General features: G+C 38.2%; 1 protein-coding gene across 2 annotated transcripts in view; it reads left to right on the forward strand.

Annotated features, from left to right (window-relative positions):
- LOC6030979 (breast cancer anti-estrogen resistance protein 1) overlaps positions 1 to 20,545 on the forward strand; it is a 105,941-nt gene that overhangs the window by 66,299 nt on the left and 19,097 nt on the right. For both annotated transcript variants that reach the window (XM_038261442.1, XM_038261444.1), the window contains exon 3: positions 15,450 to 15,710. In XM_038261442.1, the coding sequence (XP_038117370.1) occupies positions 15,450 to 15,710 (261 nt within the window). The remainder of the gene's footprint in view (positions 1 to 15,449; positions 15,711 to 20,545) is intronic.

The raw sequence follows: 20,545 nt of genomic DNA on the forward strand, positions 1-20,545 counted from the left end.
AAACAACAGTTGCAAGCCAAGCTTAATGCCAAGTGGATTCAATTCGCTGGTTACGTGAAACTACTGCCCTCAAGGGATCAAACCCCGCGCGTTGCTCATTACGTCGGTCTGGTTGCCAGCGTAACGGTTAGAGCAGTGGTGGCAGCTCTTCGGATTCAACCCCGGCGTATCTAATTGAAATGTACCGACCTGCCAGCTGATTTGTGGATGCAAGTGGGCTCGAAGTAAGTGGTTAAACCGGGGTTGCTTGGAGAAAAGCCCCGTCGGTAGCAACTGGAGTGGTGTATCGGATTTCACCATTAGGGGCATTATCAGCGCGCCCCTCGTCGGGTCCCGGTTTTAGTGGTGGTCATGCCTCGTAGATCGTAGAGGTGTTCAATTGAAGACATGGTGTTAGCTTGATAAGGCCATCTTCTCCATAAAGTTATTTTTTATGCCAATCCAATTTTGTAACAAATCTTATTCACAAATTAAAATGATTTTTCAATTTTTTTTTTGCGGACTTGAGTAGCCACCATGCCAAAGATACTCATAGACACTTTCCTAGACCCATTGATCTACCCCCTCACTCTCACGGGTATAATCTCACTACAGATCGAAGACGACCGATCCCCCTCGCTTCTCGAGGGGAGGCTGCACCTGGCATTTGGCCGAGGTGCCCCGCGAGAGATTGAATCTCTGCAAGCCCCGTAATTACGCCGGAGCTTCCCCCCCTGCGGGAGCCCAATTCATTTGGAAACTCATTTTCAAACTGCACGCGCTGCTGGCCACTTCTTCTGGCGATGCTGCCGCGGTGTCGAATTATTACCGGTTGTAAGTGTTGATTTTAATAGAAAATAATTTCATTACAATTTTGCGGGGGGAGAGGTTTGCTGGGGGTGAAGAGGTTAAGGGTAGGCTTTGCCAGCGGCACTGTAATTGGAAATCTATTATTCCGACAGCTGCTGGCTGCCGATGATGAGATGCACAGGCCATTATGCAAGTTTTTGAGGGGGGCTCCGTGGATAATTTTTGGAGTTTTATTCATTATGCGAACAATTAAACGCAATTTGTACTGACGAAAAGGCTGGCACTGCTGACCTGGTGAGGGGAAATTATTTGGACGATTAAAGTTGAGCCTTTTAAATTTTAATTGCGCTTCGAAAACGTAAGTTTGACCCAAATGAAATACATTTAACAGATAGTTTTGATTTAAGTGACTTCAGAGCAATTTAAATATTATAAGTGATTGACTATATTTTTTTATTTTTAAATAAAAATATAATTTCTCTAAATTTCTCTAATTTCTCTAAATTATCTTATACCTAAGCAGTCACCAAAGACTCAATTTCCATCATTAATTATTTTCTACAAGCTGCCATACTACTGTCAACTGTCCATTGAAAATTGGTATTGAAATATCAAAAATTGTATCTTTAAAACTAAAATTTTGATCGAAATGCATTTTTCAAAGATGCAGAAAACAATGTTCTATCTATTGTGAAATTTTCGCCATTTTCAGTCTTGTTTTTTTTTTTCATTTGGATGAAGCTTCCTTCGACTCCTTATGTCCGAATTTGGGAGCTGTTCATAAAGTATTATGAAAATATTTGAAAATTTGTATCTTGATCAATTTTCTGTCTTCGGCAAAGTTGACGGTTATGATAAAAGCTTTTGACCAAAAAATAATTATCGGAAATAAAACCTTTTTTTTCACCTAAAACTCAATTTTGAAAAGCTTAAATTTTTTTAATTTACTTTACTTACGTTGATATTTCGTTCAAGTTATTTGTTTTGGAAAAAGTAATTTTTCAAATTTTAAAAGTGGCTGCTAGACTATGATCATCAAAGAATTAAATTAAATAAAAAAAAATTTCCTTTTTTAATTGACGATATCTTGGAAAATATTGATCCTATTTTCAATTTTAAGCCCTCTACAACCTAACCCCGCCTTTAGACGGGCTTCGATCTAAAAAATCCCAAAAAAAAATCAATTTTTCAACCAATTTTTGATCTTCAAAAAGCATTGGAAAGAAGAACTTTTAAAATTTTAGAAAATTTATGGGCTGGAAGTTTTACTTGTTTTATGTGACTTTGCCAATGTTTTTAAAAATGTCATTTTTCTAGGGGTCAATTTTTTAACCAACATTTTTTATAATTTAAGCAAAAAGAAGTATTCAGTAATTTTTCTGGTGTCCCAGACTATGCCTCTACGCATTTTATTACAATTTAAATGATGATGGTGCCATTCTATATCAGAAAATGTGAAAAACAAGCAAAAAATTTAAAACGTGACTGTAAAAACGTGGAAAAATTAGATAGGCAAAATGTAATTACATTAGGTGGTAGAATAGGCCAAATACTACCAAAAACAAACATAAACTAAACAAGATAAATGCAAATTAAAATACTAAAAAGAAAACAATAAAAACATAAAACAAGAGAAGTTAAGTTTTTCGTAGAACAAAAGACCTCCTGAACACGGGAAAAATACAAATATTCGAAAAATATATTTGGGCAGTAGAGGGTTAAAGAAGAACTTTTTGTGAAATATTCTCATTTTTCTAAACATTTTATTTTCAGAACTTTAGCAAAATAACGACAAGCAATTTAAGAGGGTGAAATATAAAGTGTTAAGCCCCTTTGAAATATTTGTCGTGGTTTGAAATTTTGTGAATATTTTATTGAAAAATCAAAGAAACATTTAACAAGGGTTTTGATTTTTGGCATTAAAAATCGAATCGATAGTTTCCAAGATGTCACCAAAAAACCACTCGAAAAAAATTCCAAAAGTAATTTTTGGATGTAAAATTTGAATTTTTAAAATATTGATAGAGTGCACAGCTCTCAGGTTATAACCATTTTCCATTGTAAAACAACTTTTTTAAAGGTTAAAAATTTCTACCTTTCCCATCTCTAAAAAAATATAAATTACTGAGCAAATTGTTTTCAATTACAATTTTAACAATATTGGCTGCTTAGATATGGTCTTTTAAAAAATGAAAATAAAGAAAGAATAATATTTTACTTATTATATCGACTGTTCTAATTTTCAGTTTTTTAAATGAACCTCAATTTTAAAATATTCATATTTTTTAAACATTCCTTTTTTTTTCGTTTAAAAAGAAAAATAAGAGATATGTATTTTCTTAATTTTAATTTTTGACAAGCAGAAGCAGAAAAAAAAGCATAGGATTTTCTCAGCTATTTGAAAATTTGATGTTTAGAAATTAATAAAATAAACACTATTTTTTTAATTATTCAAAAAAATATTTTTTTTTTCAAATTCTGCATACCAGTCGAAAACGAACAATCGAATTATAGAAAATCAAAAAAATCTTGAAAATGGTTAAACGATGAATTTTATCAAAATTTCACAAAATATTTTTCGATTGCAAATTTAATTTTACACCCAAAAAATATGTTTGATTACGTGAAAAATATGATTGAGTGAAGTGAAATTGAGTGAATTCATAATTTTTTTAACTGATTAACGTTGGGTTGCTTTTTATTCAAGCAAAACATCATCAAAACATTTTTGAAAATCCCCTATCCTTACCTAGTCTCTGCACCAAAAATGACTAAAAAAATAAGTTAGCGAATAAAAAAAAAGTTTTGGGGTATAAGGCGACCATAGTTTCAAAATCAGAAAAAAAAATCAAAAACAATTATCTAAAACATTTAAGTTCAAAAAGACTTTTTTATTTAAAAAATCCAAGTATTTAAAATTGAGATATTTTTGAAACCAAATATTTAAAAAAAAAACAGCTGAAACTAAAAATAAGAAAAATCATCAGCCTTTTTTAAGTTATTAATTAAATGTTCAAAAACAACGTAGAGGTGTTATAATTCTTGTTACTTTAAAATCTTTACTTAATTAATAATCATTAATGTTATTCTTTATATCAACGTTAAATATCTAAAAATTCCACATACTCATGCCGAGAGCTCCTGTTTTCTAATTCAGTAGCATCTACAAGGCAAATAAAAATTAATTAATTCATATTACATAAACTACAACTCAAAGGTACCATTCCAGGAAGATCCCACATTCATTAAAAACTACCTTCAGGGACCAAGGGTAAAACATAAAAAAACACTCCTCTTCGAGAGATCCTCCACGGTTGAGCCCGAGATCCTCCAGATAAGCCACGGAAAATCGTAAACTACCGGCGTTATTGAGCTGCTGCTACCGCTGCACTTCCCAAAGGCTTTCGCGCGGAAGCAACCTCCTTCACTTCTTGCTCCAACGTTGCGAAGTAAGGCCAAGAATTTCTAATGAATAATATCTCTCTCAGCTTCTTAATCTACATCTTTATCTGCTGCTGCTGCGGCAGATCTTGAGGGTAAGAAAGAAGGAAGGTTGCCGATGCTGCTGAAGATTACATTTTGTTTCTTCTTTCCTCATGATTGGGTCGATTTTGTATACCTTGGAAGGGAGTTCGTCCTGGCTTTGTTTCAAACGGAGAAGAAAGGTTCGATACTTTGTTCATTGATTTTTGTCTTGAGTTTTTTCATTTGGATTAGGTAATAGAGTGAATACGGTAGCAATTCAGGAAATTGAGAAGAAAATTAAGATTACTTTTGCTTGGCTTGAAATTGAAACTTAAAGAGGATCTCTTGAAGTAAATTTGAAGCAACTTTTATGCCTCACAATTAGGTTTAACGATTTTTTTATTCGGCCATTACAGACTCAAGTAGCCGGAAGTCATGTCGCGTTGTAATTCAATTAAATTATACATCCAACGGACCTATCTAATGACTCTTCAAGCACCAAAGTTATGGCGCTCACGCCAAGCAACAGTGAGTAACTTAATTACCCCAAAAAATAAAGGATTCTTTATTGAAACTCTGCGTGCTGGTGATAAATTTCCTCAACTTCAGAGCAGACCCCAAAAACGCAACCAAGCTGAAGAAGCCAAGGATAATCCCGGAATGAAATTAGAAGATTTCTTCCCGTCTCCACCGAACCCAAGCACGAACCAAATTCCGACGAACCATAAATCCCATCCCGGCACCCTAAAATCCATCGTCGTCGTGATTAATCTGAAGGAAGCCACGTCAACTTAAAGTCGCCCCTTTTTCGTTTCCGGTTTTACTGGTGCTTTTGTTTTGTGGTGGTGCGTCTTCCCGGACTAAAACCAGGAGGAAACCTTCCTTGTAAGAAAGTGTAAATATTTACCAACTGATTAAAGGGAGCGGTTGAATTTGTAAGTTTCGTTTAGCGCTGGTTCAGTGCCTTCGAGACGGATTTTGAGGGAGCACCTCTCGCCCCCTCTAATTCTGAAGGAAGACTAGGATTATGTAGATTTAGACTTTTATGGTGGTTTTGTTTACACGCCGTTTTGAGCGGAGGTGTGGCGTTTGGTTCAGGAGTTCTGGTTTCCTTTAGCTTATCAGATATTTAGTTCTGGATTACTTTGAGGTTATGCTTCACCTTTGAACGCGATATTGCTGAAATGCTTTGTAAAAATATATAATTTCCTTTGATTGTGAACAAACTGTCTTTACTAAAACACAAACAAATCTTTTTAAATCAGTACTAAGATATCTGGAGTTTTTTTTTTTGTTGAAGAGGTCCAATAAACCAAATTTTTAATTTTTGCTTTTTGAGTGTTTTTTAATACCTAGCCCTGACTCAAGGCGGTTTCAGAAACAACCAAAAAGCAAAAACTGGAATTTTGGATTAGTGAACCTTTTCAAAAAATACTCCAGATATGTTGCCTTCTTCAATCTGGAAAGGAACGTAAACATAACTGAATCAATCAGCTCAGAAATTGAAAATTGAGAAATGAATAATTTCTACAACATGCTTTAGAACACATTTCAGTCTTGGGTGATCTTTAAATGTATTCATCATGTTGATTCCGGACGATATTTTCAACCAGATTTGCAACAAAACATAAAAAAAACAAAGTTTTTTAAATTCCTTCCAAACGTGAACACTAAGAAAGTTTTTTTTTGGCAAGTGTTCGATAAATTCGGAATTGGAAAAAAATAGTTTTTTTGTTTATAAAATTTCAAATCTCCCTAAAATTTTAACAAACTTAACGTTTAGAAAAAAAAATATACAAGGAAAGCTTTTTGTTGTTTTTTTTTCAAAATCACTTTTTGTCACTGAAAATGATCTTCAAAAATCACTATTATAATTTTTACTTTGAAGAAAACTTTTTAGCATTTTAAATGTGAAATCTAATTTGAAATAAAAAATATTTAGTGAAGTTTTGTTAAAATACACCATTTTTAAATAATTTTGTTGGAAAAACACCGCAGTTTTTGGTATTTTTTCAACCGCCCGTTTTGGAAAAAATAATAAAAAAAGAAAATTCTGTACAATCTGATTTTTTTTACTTTGCCCTGCAATATACATTAAAAAACATGAAAAATCATACTTTTTCAATGTTGCAATGTTCAATGTTTATTGGAAATCAATTTTTAGTGACAACAAGTTATTTTAAAAATCATTTAAACAATTTCCTGTAGCTTTCAACCATATTAAAAAAATACACAAAAACAGGACGTAAATCAATATGCTTTGTTTTAGAAAGTTGTGAGGAATTTACTTAAATTCAATGTAGTAAACAAGGAATTTTTATTTTTAATATTTTGATTTAGTTCATTTTTCTTAAAAAAAATACTGTTTACGCTGATTTTTTTATAAAAATGCTGCAAAAACTCTCCAAAAAATATTTTTTCTTAAAAAAAATAAAAAAAATATGATAAGCTTATCGTATCTATTTTTAAGGGTTTTGAAAACAAAAAAAAATATATGTTTTTGCAAACCTGGTCTAATTTGATCTAAATATCATGAATATTTCAAGTTTTTAAAGTAGTTTGAATTTAAAGCTTCTTATATTTTAAACACAATCTTACAGGTTTTATGCCAAATAGCTGTAGGCCGGTGCAAATATTTTTTAAAGTTTATGTCGCCCCCCCCCCCCCCCCCCTCCCTTCAAAGTTGGTTCGAAAAATCAGAAGGCAAAATATATTTTTTCAAAAACATCAAAATTTCAAAGGAAATGGAAGTCTAACCAACTGAAATCAATTAGAAATGCATTTTCCTGCGTTTAAAATCATATTTAGCATTTCTGGGATCGATACAAATATTTTCAATTTTTGTGGAATTTCAATGTACAGCACCGCAAAAGGTTTTTTTCGGCGAAAACAAATTTCTTCAATACTTGGATATTTTGAAAACTTATGATTGCAAAACAACTAAGCAGGTGTAAAATGCACTTTAAAACACTTTTTTATTCAATTGATGAGACCATGGCTTGTTATTCCCCCCCCCTCCCTCGATCCCGATCGGAGTCGAGGGACATAAACTTCAAAAACATTTGCAACGGCCTAACTTACAGAAAATTTACGATTCGGATGAAGAAGAATTTCTCGTAATATTTTAAAAATGTCAGTATCTTAAAAAACGCTACTCAAAAAACTCTTTGGATCAATAATCCTTGTAAGCTAAAAAATGTTGAATGTTTAAGCTTTCAAATAATAAAAAAGTTCATAGTTTTGTGATAAATCAAGTCTCCCCACCCTTCCCTACTAAGACTTAACTTGAATTTGTTGAAATAACACACTTTTTTGTTCATCAAGGAGCTATTAAATTATGGAAACAAACAAAAAAACAAGCTCGCACTTATTTTGTTTTTGACGGTTTGCAAAACTCACAAACTTGTTTGCGGAAAAATTGCAAACAAAACCAAATGTATGCAGGCTGACGTTTCTGGAAACAAATTCAGGTAAACTGTCAAAAAGTTGGTTTGTTTGAATTTGTTTGTTTGTTTGTCGTAGTCTAATGGCTCCTTTAAAAATCTCAGCTTAAATCCTTTAGTCTATCTAGCCAACTTTGCACAAAGTCAGCAGGATCAACAAAAGGCGGGGTTTATACACTACTATTCTATGAAGTTCCGACAAAAGCAACAGCAAAAATAAGCCGCAAATCCATGCAAATGATATGAGAGCGCAATCAAGCGTGCCCCAAAACAAGCAGGAAAAAAACAGCAAGAACTTCCGAGCAAGATGAAGTAAATCGGATTTATGGAGTCGAACAACTGCAGTAAATCCCCGCTGGTTTGACAGTTTTATCATCACAAGTTTCTTTGAAAAAGTTCGAGTAAAAAAAGTCAAATAATCAGAGTTTCACAGTACTAGGACGTCAACAAGAAAAAAAGTCAAACCGATGTCGGAGCGCTCCGGTTTTTGCCATGGCCAAAGCCCCCGAAAGAGTGCGGAAGAACGTCACCGGGCACCAACTATTTGATATGTTAATTATGCGAATCGTGCTCGCCTTTCTTCCTCGCAGGAATTTTCAGTCAAGGAACCCGCGCCAATCTTTCTGCGCGCAACCAACCCGTCAAAAAGTTCAACAACCATCATCTTTAAAGGGACGCGGTTCCGTATCCAGAAAGAACCTGTCACGGGCGGACAGTGACACTTGCCGGCTCGCGGGAACCGTGAAATGGGCGTGACCTTGTGATTACAAAAACTAAAATTTGACGTTAGCGGGATAGGACGCTCGAAACTGTCACTTTAGCGTTAGTGCTAACGCTACCACTAGGCTACTTTGATCGCAATTGAGAGCATTTCGCACTTTTGCTGCGTTTTCCAATTCCGCTCCACTCCACGGTCCCGTGATTCACTCCAATGAAAATCACGGCTTATAAAAGCCACGACCGGACTGCATTACAGCATCCATTATGGTCTCTTCCTGCGTTTGAGGGCAAAAACAGTGCTTCTTCTTGCCGTTTCGCTACAATCTCGGAAAACTTCATTAAAATTTTGCACCGTGTCGTGGCCAAGTCAAACCCGTAAGAAGTCACTGCACTTGACAAAATGCTTAATTTCGATTTTCCGGTTTCTTGGCGGTCGTCGTCGTCGCCCAGACGTGACGCAGGTCGGGGTTGGGTGTTACGTAAGCGTCCATGTGGCGTGGGGCGTCGTCGCGTCGATGTCACGTTTTCCAATCTTCACTTTGTGGGCAAGTGGGGGGGGGGGGGGGTTGTTGTTTTCTGTGGCTCCCAACCTCACCAAACAGCTGTAAATTTTTCCCTTTTTTCCGTTCAAAAACGAATCGTAAAAGTGCGCGATACATTTAGATATTTGCTGGTGGTGGAGCTGGAGTCGTGCGAAAAGTTGCTTTATCCAGTTTTCTTCTTCGCCGCGGAGTGAGAGAAAGGTTGCGGAGATGTTTTCCGATTTTTTATGGCAATTCGATCGCGGAAGGTGATTGGAAATGTCGGCTGATGGGTGGGAAAATTTATAGCTGGCGGTTTCGGAAAGGTTTTTCCTTTCGAGCTGTAGAGAAAACGAACTCCACGCTGTGTGTCGTTTGGGATTGATTATGCTTTTTTATTTCCGATCTTGGTGCGTCTTGAAAGCATATCTTAATCAACTTTTTCATTTGAACCCATCAATACTAAAACAGACGAAGCTCGTAAAAAAGTACCACCAACGAGATCTGAACCAGCGTCACGCTCGATTGCGAAGGCAAGTTATGCGACTTTACCGTGTGAGTCAAAACCACCTTCTGCATGAGCTCATTTTTTCATGTTCTCTTTGTGCCATCATTCCGCTCACTTGGACGACAATTCAATAGCATTCGTTTGGATGGTTCTTTTGAATGTTATCGTTTTTGTTCGTTTTTGCTCGTTTTTCCTTCAATTTCATTAATTACCTCACATTCAACCGACGACAACCAACCAAATCAGCAAAACATACACGCTGCGACTCGCTGTGAAGTGGACTCCTATTATTACCGCTCAATAAATCAATTTATCGGTGTAATTTTTCAGCCTCTTCACTTACTGTCTGGCTGTAGTCATTGCCACAGATGTTTCTGTGTTCAAGCCTTGAGCCCAACTTTTTTTTCATACCCCATCCTTTCGTCACAGCAAAACAATTACATAAATAACAGAGAGCAAAAAAAATCTGCCACAAATCGAACCAAATTGAACAAATTTTTTGCTGTTTCTTTTTCCCTCCTCTCAATGGTTCTTTCAGGTGAACTCAATTCTGCCTGATCTTTTTTTTTTTTTTTGTTATTTTACTGCCACCGTCCTTCGACCGGCTTCTCCGGGCAATGATTTAGCCTAGCCCGAGCCTGTTTTGTGTTAATTTTTATTTGTTTGAGGTCCATAAAATAAAGACCGCGACGAGCTACGACGGTGGCGGCCTCTCTGTGTGTTGTAATTCGATACGATTTCGAGGTTAGTTCTGCAGCGCAGAAAAAAAAGTGATGCAGCTGTTTTTTTAGGTCCTTGTGAAGCTAGGGTAGAGTGACGTATCGTGAAGATTTTTAAAAAAATTGCTATAAAAATTCCGACCGTGGTCAATAACCTCCTACTTTACCCTATGATTGATCCCATCAAACTAAAAGGTGGAAATTCCTCAAACTTTTGTTTGATTTAAACTTCTATTCCCTCGACAGCTTCCAATCTTGATCAACTCGAGAGTCTCTCGTATAAAATTGAAAAGCCATCGCTTCCTGTTCAGCCACTGCGGAAAAGGCGGCCGAAACCTAACCAGCCAAAAGAGCCGATTGTTTTGGGCCCTTGTTTACGACCTTTTTTCCACCCCTGAGGTAACTGAAGAGGATGTCGTCCAGGGGGGGGGGGGGGGGTTGCTCGTCCTGCAGAATAGTTGTGAGCAATTTTTATGTGCCGATTGTGGGTTTTGTTTTTCAGTGCGAGAGAATGGAAATAAATATATTTTATTATGGCGCGTGGAACGGTTCTTGCTGACGTTGTCCTTTTGGGACAAATGAACGCAACATGATGGTACCCTGGAGAATTTGTGCCTTTTTTATATTGAAAAGTACACTAGAAAAAATGCTAAATGAAACTGGTTCCAAATCAATCATCTCAAAATTCTTTTAGCAAAATTGGCAACACGGCAATCTACCTAACATTTTTTTATGAATCACCCCTCTCACGGAATTCGACTATTATGCACAAGAAGCAATACAGAGTTAAAACTGTTCTAAAAATTATCTACAAATCTATGAATAAACACAGAAAAAAAAGTATAATTTTGGAATGTTGAAAATTTGGTAGGTTGAGTTTACCTCTTTTTTTAAGAAATATTACATAAAAAATGTGTAAAAATGTGAACCTGGTGAATATTCTGATGAAAATTCATCATTTTTTTGGGTAAAATTTATCTTTTTTTTTTGCTACAAAATCTGTCACCATTTCCTGATGAATATTACCATCATTTTTTCTGTGAAAGTTGGCTACACTGCAACTAGTCAAATATTCACCCCTCGCCAGCAAACAACTTTTATGCTCTAGAAAAAACTCCAAATAATTCTTCAAAAATTGTTTCATCAAAACTGGTAGCAATGCAATCAACCCGACTTAAATCAAGTGAATCATCTTAAAATTCATTCGGCAAAATTGGCAACACGGAAAACAACACATTGTTGTAAATCACCCCTCGACTGCAGTTCGACTATTTAGCACTAGAAAAAATACAGAGTTGAAACTGATCCAAATGATTTATTTAAAAATCTATGAATCAAATTGGCAACACTGAGAAAATAAAAAAAAATAGAAAATACAATTATTATTCATTAGAAAAAAACAAAAAATAAAACCTCTTTCAAATAAATCATCTAAATTTTTCAAATCAATGCTGGCATCATCCTAACAAATTCTTGTGAATCACCCCTCACAACAGTGAAACCGCGGTGATCATTTTAAAATTTTGTTTTGAAAAGCATGCAACTTCAAATCAAATGTTACCAGAGTGTTTCTAAATCGATTTCCCAGCAATATCTCCCAAGCTCCACTGTTTCAATTCCATATTCATACTTTTATGGCACAATCTACTCTCGAAACTCGGAAACAATTCTGCTGACAAACGGAAACGTTCTGTCCCACTTTCACCAGAATCCGTTTCTAGTTGCCCAATTTCATCGATGCGTGCGTGTTGTTGACCGGGGCCAATTTATGTCTTGTTGCCGATAGCCCGGAAAACTTTTCCTTCCCGAGCGCCGCTGTCAGCAAAAGTAGACATCCCAGAATTATTGCTGGACAGTATCGAACGGCAAAGTTTCCGCAAAACCCTTTTCGATTGTCTCTGGCAGCCCCCTTTATCCCACAAATGAACAAGCTTTGTCAGTTGCAGTCAGATTTTGGGACTATTTGCCCCAACAATTTCATCCATGAGTGGGTCCGATGGTCTTGGAGACTGCAAATGTCCTTGCGGAAGACATCCCGTGCTCAAGATGAAACCATTGATCTGTGAAATAATGCAAAGGGCTTGGCGGAAGATGTTGCGACGATAAGATTTCTCTGAGTTAACCGCAAGAAAATTTGTAGGTTATGTATTCGCTTTAAGCTGGCACAACTTTAAAATTTCACGTATCACCCCTTGTTTCTAAAAAAGAATCATATTTTAGATTGTCTAATAACACATCGCTCTTCTGACTGGTAAAACCTGCAAATTTCATAATCATAGACCGGCTCTCCAGCCAACATAACATCTTAATTTTCATACCCACCGGCAATTATCATTTACATAACATCCACAACAAAATTGCACAATCCAACACTGGGCCAAGCCCGCACTATAAGGTATCAATCGACCTGATGAACGCCCCCTTGGGCCACGAATAGACCTCGACCGGGGTCCCCCATTAATTTGGTAACCGCAAATTATTAAGATATCAAACGCCACCTCAAGCCAGCCTCTGGGTCACTTTCACCGTCCGTCCAGATCATCATCGGTGTTGGTTTAATGCAGGGGGATGCTAAAGGCCGCCATCTTGGGTGATTGAGATTGATAACGTGCGTAAACTGTGCACAGTAAAAACAAAAATATTTTGTTTAATAATAATTCAATTTTTGTTATAAGAATTACTGTAGTAAAAGTCAAATTACACAGTAGTTAAGTTAAACGTTTCATGTGATAAAAGTAAAACTTTTAATAAGGTCATCGGCCCGATGTGTGCTTAATATCTTAATAACTTTAGTAGTTTATTTTGCAAATAAATGGATAAAAATCACCTCAAAAACATTAACTAACTTTTAAACGTACATTGCGGTAAAATTTTACATAAAACACTAATTACTTTATTTTCATTTTATGCCTGCAGTTTTTGTACTTTTTTTACAGTGCGCAGTTGCTTTGTTTTGGTTCCGTAACGAACAGCTGTTCTTTTGTGCTGGCGCCGTAATCGACAGTTTCCTTTTGTTCTGGTGCCGAAGTTGACAGCTTGTGTTGGCTGCGGGTGAGCTGCCTGTAGTGAGATATAGATGTCGCCCCCCTGGTTTAATGTGTAACACTTTTTCACTGCCGCGCGCTGACCATAATTTGTGGTTCTCCGGTCCCATGTCCACCGGAGCATAAAAATGTCCCACATTAAACAATAAAACAAAATCACCGGACAAATTCATAAAGACATCGCCTCGCGCAGCTAGCAGGTTTGAGTGGATGCATTTTTCAGAAAAATTACATTTTTATGGTCCCATTCCGGCCGAATCAGCATAATGGCTTTTATGGTCACTTTCCCGTTGAGACCCCTAATGATTATTGATTTTTTATCACCTTGCTGAGCTTTGTTATTAGACTTGTCTTAATGGTTTGTTGGTTGAGGTGGAATCAATAAAAATATTGTTGACACTTGCACTTCGTTAAGCAATAACAAGTGAAAAGCCCTTCAAGCGGAAATTAAAGCGATTTGAGATTTACAAAAATAATTTTGAACTACCCCCTGTTTCAAAAGTTTGAAAAGTTAGAAATTGGCAACACTAAATGTCATAGATTGCTTTTGTCAATTCGATCAAAACAATCGCAGTGATGGAAAACGGGGGGTGATTCCAACAAACTAAACTTGATAGCGAAAAATCTCTTCGATTGAAAGATCGATCCAAATATACACTGCTTCCCCAAAAGATATATCAAGGCCACCCAACAGCGTATCAAAAACTTCAACCAGACGGACCCACCACACGCATGCTAATTCCCGTCAAACCAATTTGTCGAAATGCTAAAATTAAGTTATCAGTTATTCAAATTGTTTCCCACACACTCTAAAACGCAACCAAGCGTAAAGCGATACACGTCTGACAGCTTCCTGGTACCAGTGATACGGTGTGCGCGCCATCTATATTCCGTCACTTGTACGAACCCACGTCAACAATCCAATCTACCGCTCCTTCGACGGAATAAGTTCGATTGCTTGGATTGCTCGGTATCCGAAAAGAAAAACTCCCTTTAAGCCATCGATTTCTGGAAACCCATCGCCTCCTATGACTGACAGCCTTGGAGAGGGGAGCAACGAAGGGTGGTGCCAGCGTGTAAATTAATTTTGACGTATTTATTCGTGCGTGTTGTTTGTTTCAAATTGATTCTGCCCCGCGCTTCTTCACCGACAAAATTCCAGACCGTCAGGCCGTGTTGACGTGTGAAATGAGAGGGGGAGGGAGTTGCTGGAAATTAAGATTGATTCTGGCCCTAGTTCTTCGTATCACGCACGTACCCGGGAATCTGTCAGACACTTTGTATATCTGACGACGCGGTAAAGTAATTTGTATTCATTAAGGGGTGAGAAGTTTTTCCATTTAGTAGGGTTTGCGTGATGGATGAACCGCGACCACGTGGGCAGGATCGACAAGTTGGCGGGGAGTTGCCAACCCTGGACAACGCATTTGACAGTTCGTTCTGCAAACAGGGAAATTCTTTGCATCACCCCTCAGCTGGAAGAAACTCGCTCTTAAGTTGCTCTTAAGCAATGCTACGGAGTTGGAATCGGACCTGGAGTTAAGGTACGTACGTAGTCGGAGGCGCTGAAAAATCTACCCGAATTAAATTTTGTTGAATACCACTTTAACTTTGAGGAATTCCTTCGCGTGACTTTCTCATTCTACCCCGAAGGCCGTATAGACGGATCTAATCGTCGACAAAATGCCAAATGCGTCGCATTTTCCTCGCCCAACTCATTGACTAAATTCGTGACCTTGTACCAGGACCGGGACAACGCAACGCCGAAAAGGGAAAGTCATTCCCCGGCCGGAACCCACCTCAAGGTTTATTTGGGGCCGATAAGCGACAGGATATTTTACGGCCCTTGCCCTCGTTGCAGAGAAAAGTTTTTTATTGGCTTCACATCAACGATTTTGGTGCGCGGAAAAGGGAAAGATGACACAAACCGGCTGCGATGCCTAAAGGGCAGACAAATAAATTAGCCAGATTATCGACACTGGTGTCCTTGGCCAAAGTTTCCGGGGAAGAAACCTGATTACACGCACAATTTGAAGCGTGAATAAGAAACAGCCAATTACGAAATGGGAGTTTTATTGGATTAGACAGACATTATCAAACTCGGTTCTTGGAGGGTGACTTTCAATATATATTCTAATGTCTTGAAAACAGTGTTGCTAGCGCGACTATTTTGACATCTGAACGGGGGGTTATTCATGAAGCTAATATTTCTAAACCGCAATTTCTCCTCTCCATTTCAGGGCATCTGTCCAGGCAACCGACTGAAAATCATCCAGCCGCACGATTCCGGGTGCTTCACGTTGTCACCGGCGTCCTCACCATGTCCGTCGATTGGTCCCGGGACGAACCTCAACAGTCCAATCCCGAGTGAAATCTACGAAAACACCTCCACCGCTTCGTCGATATCGTACGGCGGCGGTGGAGGAGGAGGACCAAAGAACCATCAGACGACTCCGCAGCAGCAGGGAAAGCGGAGATCCTGGCACATTAATCCCAACAAGGTAAGAGGAAGAGGCTAGTTGACAGGACGGTCACGTCCCGGACGCGGCGATGACCAGGGGATAGATTTTAATTATACATTTGGGGATTATGAATGAACTTTTTTCGAAGTTGGTAGAAGTTCTCGGTGCAGCTCATCACTGATTCCGTCCTCGGAGGAGCTGCGAATGAGCCATTACCGTACTTACTTTGCTTCCTGGAAGCCAGTGAAGTTCTGACCATAGATTGCTTGCATAGACGGTGTCCGAAATCATTGCATCACCCTCCGTTCAACAGTTTGGCGTCATTGAGCTTGTACAGAACCGGATGAGGCCGGATCACTCTGGAGAGTTCCGGACAAATTGAAACGCGAGCGTAGAAACAAAACGAACTTTATTTGCTCTACTCGTACACGGAACGATCTTCTTCAACGGACACTTTATTGGGATCTCGTCGCGGGTGCTGTTGCCACAGTTGACCCACTTCCGGATCTCTCCAGAGTGATCCGGCCCCATCCGGTTCTGTACATTTTGGTCCTTTGAACCGGATGGTCGACCGGGACAGTCACCCCTCCTCAGGGGCCAGTTAAGTAGACACAATAAACCGTTGTTCAATCCCTGATTTTGTTCCCTTTTGTGCAATAAAGTTATCCCCAAGTAGATCGCGTTTCACTCACCGGATCACTAAGTTCTCCCCCCGACACACAGGACCACATCCGCTACGATGTGCGTCAACAGAGCTGTTGTCTGACCACCGAAGCAGGGATGCCATATTTGAAGATTTTCGAGCACAGGCTCAATGCTCTAACGTATTGTTTTGCCATGTTATTCGATGATTTTCAATTGAATGAATTGCTCACGAAAAAGATAACAATGTTTTGCTTCTTTTGTCAAAAACAGATTTGTAAAATATTATTTTGCCATCATGTTAAACTCATTTGCGTTTTTGTGATGTGCCCGAAAATCTTCAAAATCTGGCATGCCTGCACCGAAGTTACTTCCTTTGAATCACCCCTTGACGATGTTTTTTCGCAACACTGCTTGACCCATTATTTGTAAACAAATCGTCGTTTATGTATGAATTGTTGATGTTGATTTTTGTTTACAAACAAATTAGAATCATTGTTACCACAATGATATTTTTTGAAAAACTTTTCGACAGCTCACCAAACTTACTGACGTTTTGCGACGTCAGTTGTATGACGCTCGCTTGACATTTGACATTAGATAGTTTAACAGCAGTGCTGCCATCTTTCAAACCATTCTATGCTCGATATTTGGCAAGAATTAATAAAAGATGTAATCTGGGCTTACCACCTTTTCTGAAGGGTGTGCTTCAAGCTGGCGATGCCGGCAAACATCTCAATTCCATATTGGCTCTATTCAAAAGCCGAAAGCCTTGCTATCATCTGCTTGAAATCACTTTTATTCAAACTGTTTCAAAGCGGAGTAAAAGTTATTTTACGACCCCCTCATTGCGATACCACTCAAGTGCCCGTTTCTGCATCTGCTCTTTTAGGGGCCGTCTAATTGAGCCCTCCTCTATCAAAAGAAACAGCCTCTCTCTGCTTCTGCCTCAGCTGCCTCATCCCTATCAAAAGGCATCCATTCCAATCCATGTAGGACGGCGCAAACACTTTTCCAAGGGGCCCATTTTTGCGATAACCATTACGAGTTAGGACAGCTTGACCATACGTCCTTTAGAAAAGCCTGATTGCAGTTCAAATTTACGACGGTGCTTCATCGAATTGTTGTTGACCCACAAAAAGAAGGGAAGAAGATAGGCCCTCAGGATCGGGGACATTCTCAAGAAGTCAGCACCCATAAATCTTCGTTCGTTGGATGTCCTTTTTTCTTCTTCTTCTTCAGGGCAGGATATAGGACACTTACGTGCGCGGGCACACATGTATGCACTTAGGTCCTTTTGGTTTTGTTTTGTTTGGGCGCTGTTTTTTGCCTGGCTTTTCTCCTTTTGTGACAATCCTCGGAGGCTGGTTTTAAGGGGCTTGACTTCTTAAACCAGGCGCTAAACTGACTAGAGCCATTAGTCTGTTACTTTGGTTGCTTTGTCGAACAGTAAAAAAAACTTTGTATTTTTCGATAAACGAAAAAATACAAGCATTTTTGCATTTGCAACAATTGTGCAACTTCTGTTCAACAAGCTCTCAACAGTAATGGAATCTTGGTTGGCCTTGGTGGCACATGTTTCGCTTTTGTTGCCTCCGGGAATGGGTCACTAGATGTTTCCTTCCTTCCTTTTCAGATGTGTACAAAGAGGTTTGGCCCCATTTGCATGGAAAGCTTTTAGTTCGTTATTGTTTGGATGATTCCTCGGGGATTTTTGATTAGACTTTTATGGAATGGAATCAATAAGTAATTTCTATAAGTTCAAATGTTTGTTTTGTTTTAACTTAAGCTGGTGTTAGACTATGTCAAACAAACTCGCACTTTTTCGTGTTTGACAGTTTGCCAAACTCGCAAAAAACGCCAAATTTATGTAGGTTGACTTTTCTGTTAACAAAGCACGCAAACTGCCAAACTGACAAGTTCGAGTTTGTTTGTTTGTTTGTTTGTCATTGTCTAATACCTGCTTTACTTAGGCGTCATTCATAAAGTACGTTACGCTTTAATTGCAAAAAAAAAACATAAAATTGGAAATAATAATCTGAATAAAAAATTTCAAATTGATTTTGTTTGATTTTTTAAAGAATTTTCCATCGTATCATTTCCAATCAAAATCCCATCAACTACTCGGGGGCACGTACACGATTTTCTATTGAAATTTACTGCACCCCCGCGCGATATCGCGCAGTTTAATAAACCTTTATTAACTTTTATGACACTAAACGATCGCGCGTCGCCGTCCCTTAATTGAACGCCTTCCCGCAACGTCATCCCACTTGGGGCAGGTTTGCTTGTTTCAATTTAGGGAAGAAGAAGCGCCATCATGCTCCGGGATGGCACTTGTAGTGTCGCTGAAAATGGGAAACTTTGGCGGAAACTGCCCTCCTTTTTCGAAAAAAGAGGGTGGAAAAGTTCAATTTTAATCGGTTTGCTCCCGATCTGGTGGTTCTCAAAAATTGAGCAGCTATTTGTAGGGAGAAAATGATCAGAATAAGTGACTTCATGACTTGTTTTTGAAAAGGGTGGTGACCCTTGAAGACGTAACAAATCTAATGAAATAGTTTTGCTACTCGTCACTAGAGTGTGATCAAAACGTTGAAGATTCGTGTTTTTTCATATTTCATTGTGTAGAACTCATTACTTGAGTTTGTCAAAATGATGTAAAAGTTTAAATATTCGAAAACTAGCCCTCTAATGTATTTTGAGAGCTAGAAAAACGTTCAAAATTTGGTTTCAATCAAGAAGTTGCTACTCGCCGCCAGGAGGCTCTCAATGTAATAAGGAGACAAGTTTAATCAAATCGAAAAGAAAGGGGTCGGCAAAGTTCAATTTTCATCGGTTTGCTCCCCATCTGGCGTTGTTAGACAATTTAGGAGCCATTTTGGAGGAGAAAAAGATCGGAATAAGTGACTTCGTGACTTGGAATTGAAAATTGGTGCGGCACATGAAAAACGAAAATTTTTAGAAATGATTTTGCTACCCGCCACTAGAGTGTGCTCAAAATTTTAAAGAGAGCAGTGTTTTTTTTTTAATTTCTTTGTTTAGAACTCATTATTTTGGTTTTCTTTATTATTTAAAACTCACAGTTTTCGAAATTTGTTTAGCTTCATTTCAAAAGATAATAAAATCCGTCAAAAAATTTACTTTATCAATAATTTGCTACTCGCCACCAGGAGGCAGTAAACTTAATAAGGAGACATCCTTAGTCTCATCTAACACAGTGGCCAGCCCTACTGCGTTGTGTTTACCACAGAGAATCAAACTTAATCACAGTAAATTTGAATTCATCACAAGTTTAATCAAGCGGAAGCAACTAAAAATTCCAGAGAAAAATTATTATTCATTGCAAAACTTGAAGCACCTTTTCCAAATCGAACTCAAACCTCAAAGAAGCAAAAGCAGTGGCAATTTTTCCAACTTGCTAGTTGCTTTCTAGTTCTTAGAAGTCGGTTGGTTGCGGTTGTGGGAACTCAATGAACCACGTCCCAACAGAAAAAAAGACCAATTGCCAGCAGCCAAGGAAGTCGCCGACGAAGTCTTCTAGCTGGTTGGGTGCCTGATGGCGGAGAAGGTATATTGCTCCGATCAATCGAAAGCAATTCCAGTCACGTGAAGAATTTATGTAAGGCGTAAGGGGGGCGTTGGGGCTTCGTTTCGGTAAAGTGTGAGATTATTCCATTTCGTTTGCTTTATGGCAGATTCGAGATAAAAATATCCACTTAGGTGTGTAGCAGAAATTGCAAAGATACTTATTGAGGGTACGTGCAAAAATCGAGTTCGAAGTCTGAGGTTAGAATCGTTCCCTGGGAGCAGGCTTTGAATGTGGAGTGAAATATTGACCAAAGTAGGTGAGCTCAAAGGTGTAAAACTCTGAATGAAACCCACACAATCTGGAATAACTATGCTGAAAAGTACATGCAATGACTAGGACATGGGGGCTACTTGACTAAATTATGGTTATTCTCTTAAAATCGAACACGCCTCTGGTTGTGAGTAGTGGAAACTATCGTCAACTCTGGAGTGAGTTTTAAGTCAAACGTCAGATTTTAGAGATTTTTACGCTGATCAGAGTTAAATCTGAGTGATTTTAAATGAGCGTGTAGTGAGAAAGCCAAAACCAAGTAGCCACCCTGCCAAACCGCAAGTTGCAACGGTTTTGCTGAACCTGCCGGTTCGTGCGGTGTCTGGTTCGCGCCACCGCGGTCAATTATGAAATGTGGTCTCTTGCGAAAAAA

Source organism: Culex quinquefasciatus, chromosome 3 (assembly GCF_015732765.1).
Source record: "Culex quinquefasciatus strain JHB chromosome 3, VPISU_Cqui_1.0_pri_paternal, whole genome shotgun sequence".
NCBI classification, from domain to species: Eukaryota; Metazoa; Arthropoda; class Insecta; order Diptera; family Culicidae; genus Culex; species Culex quinquefasciatus.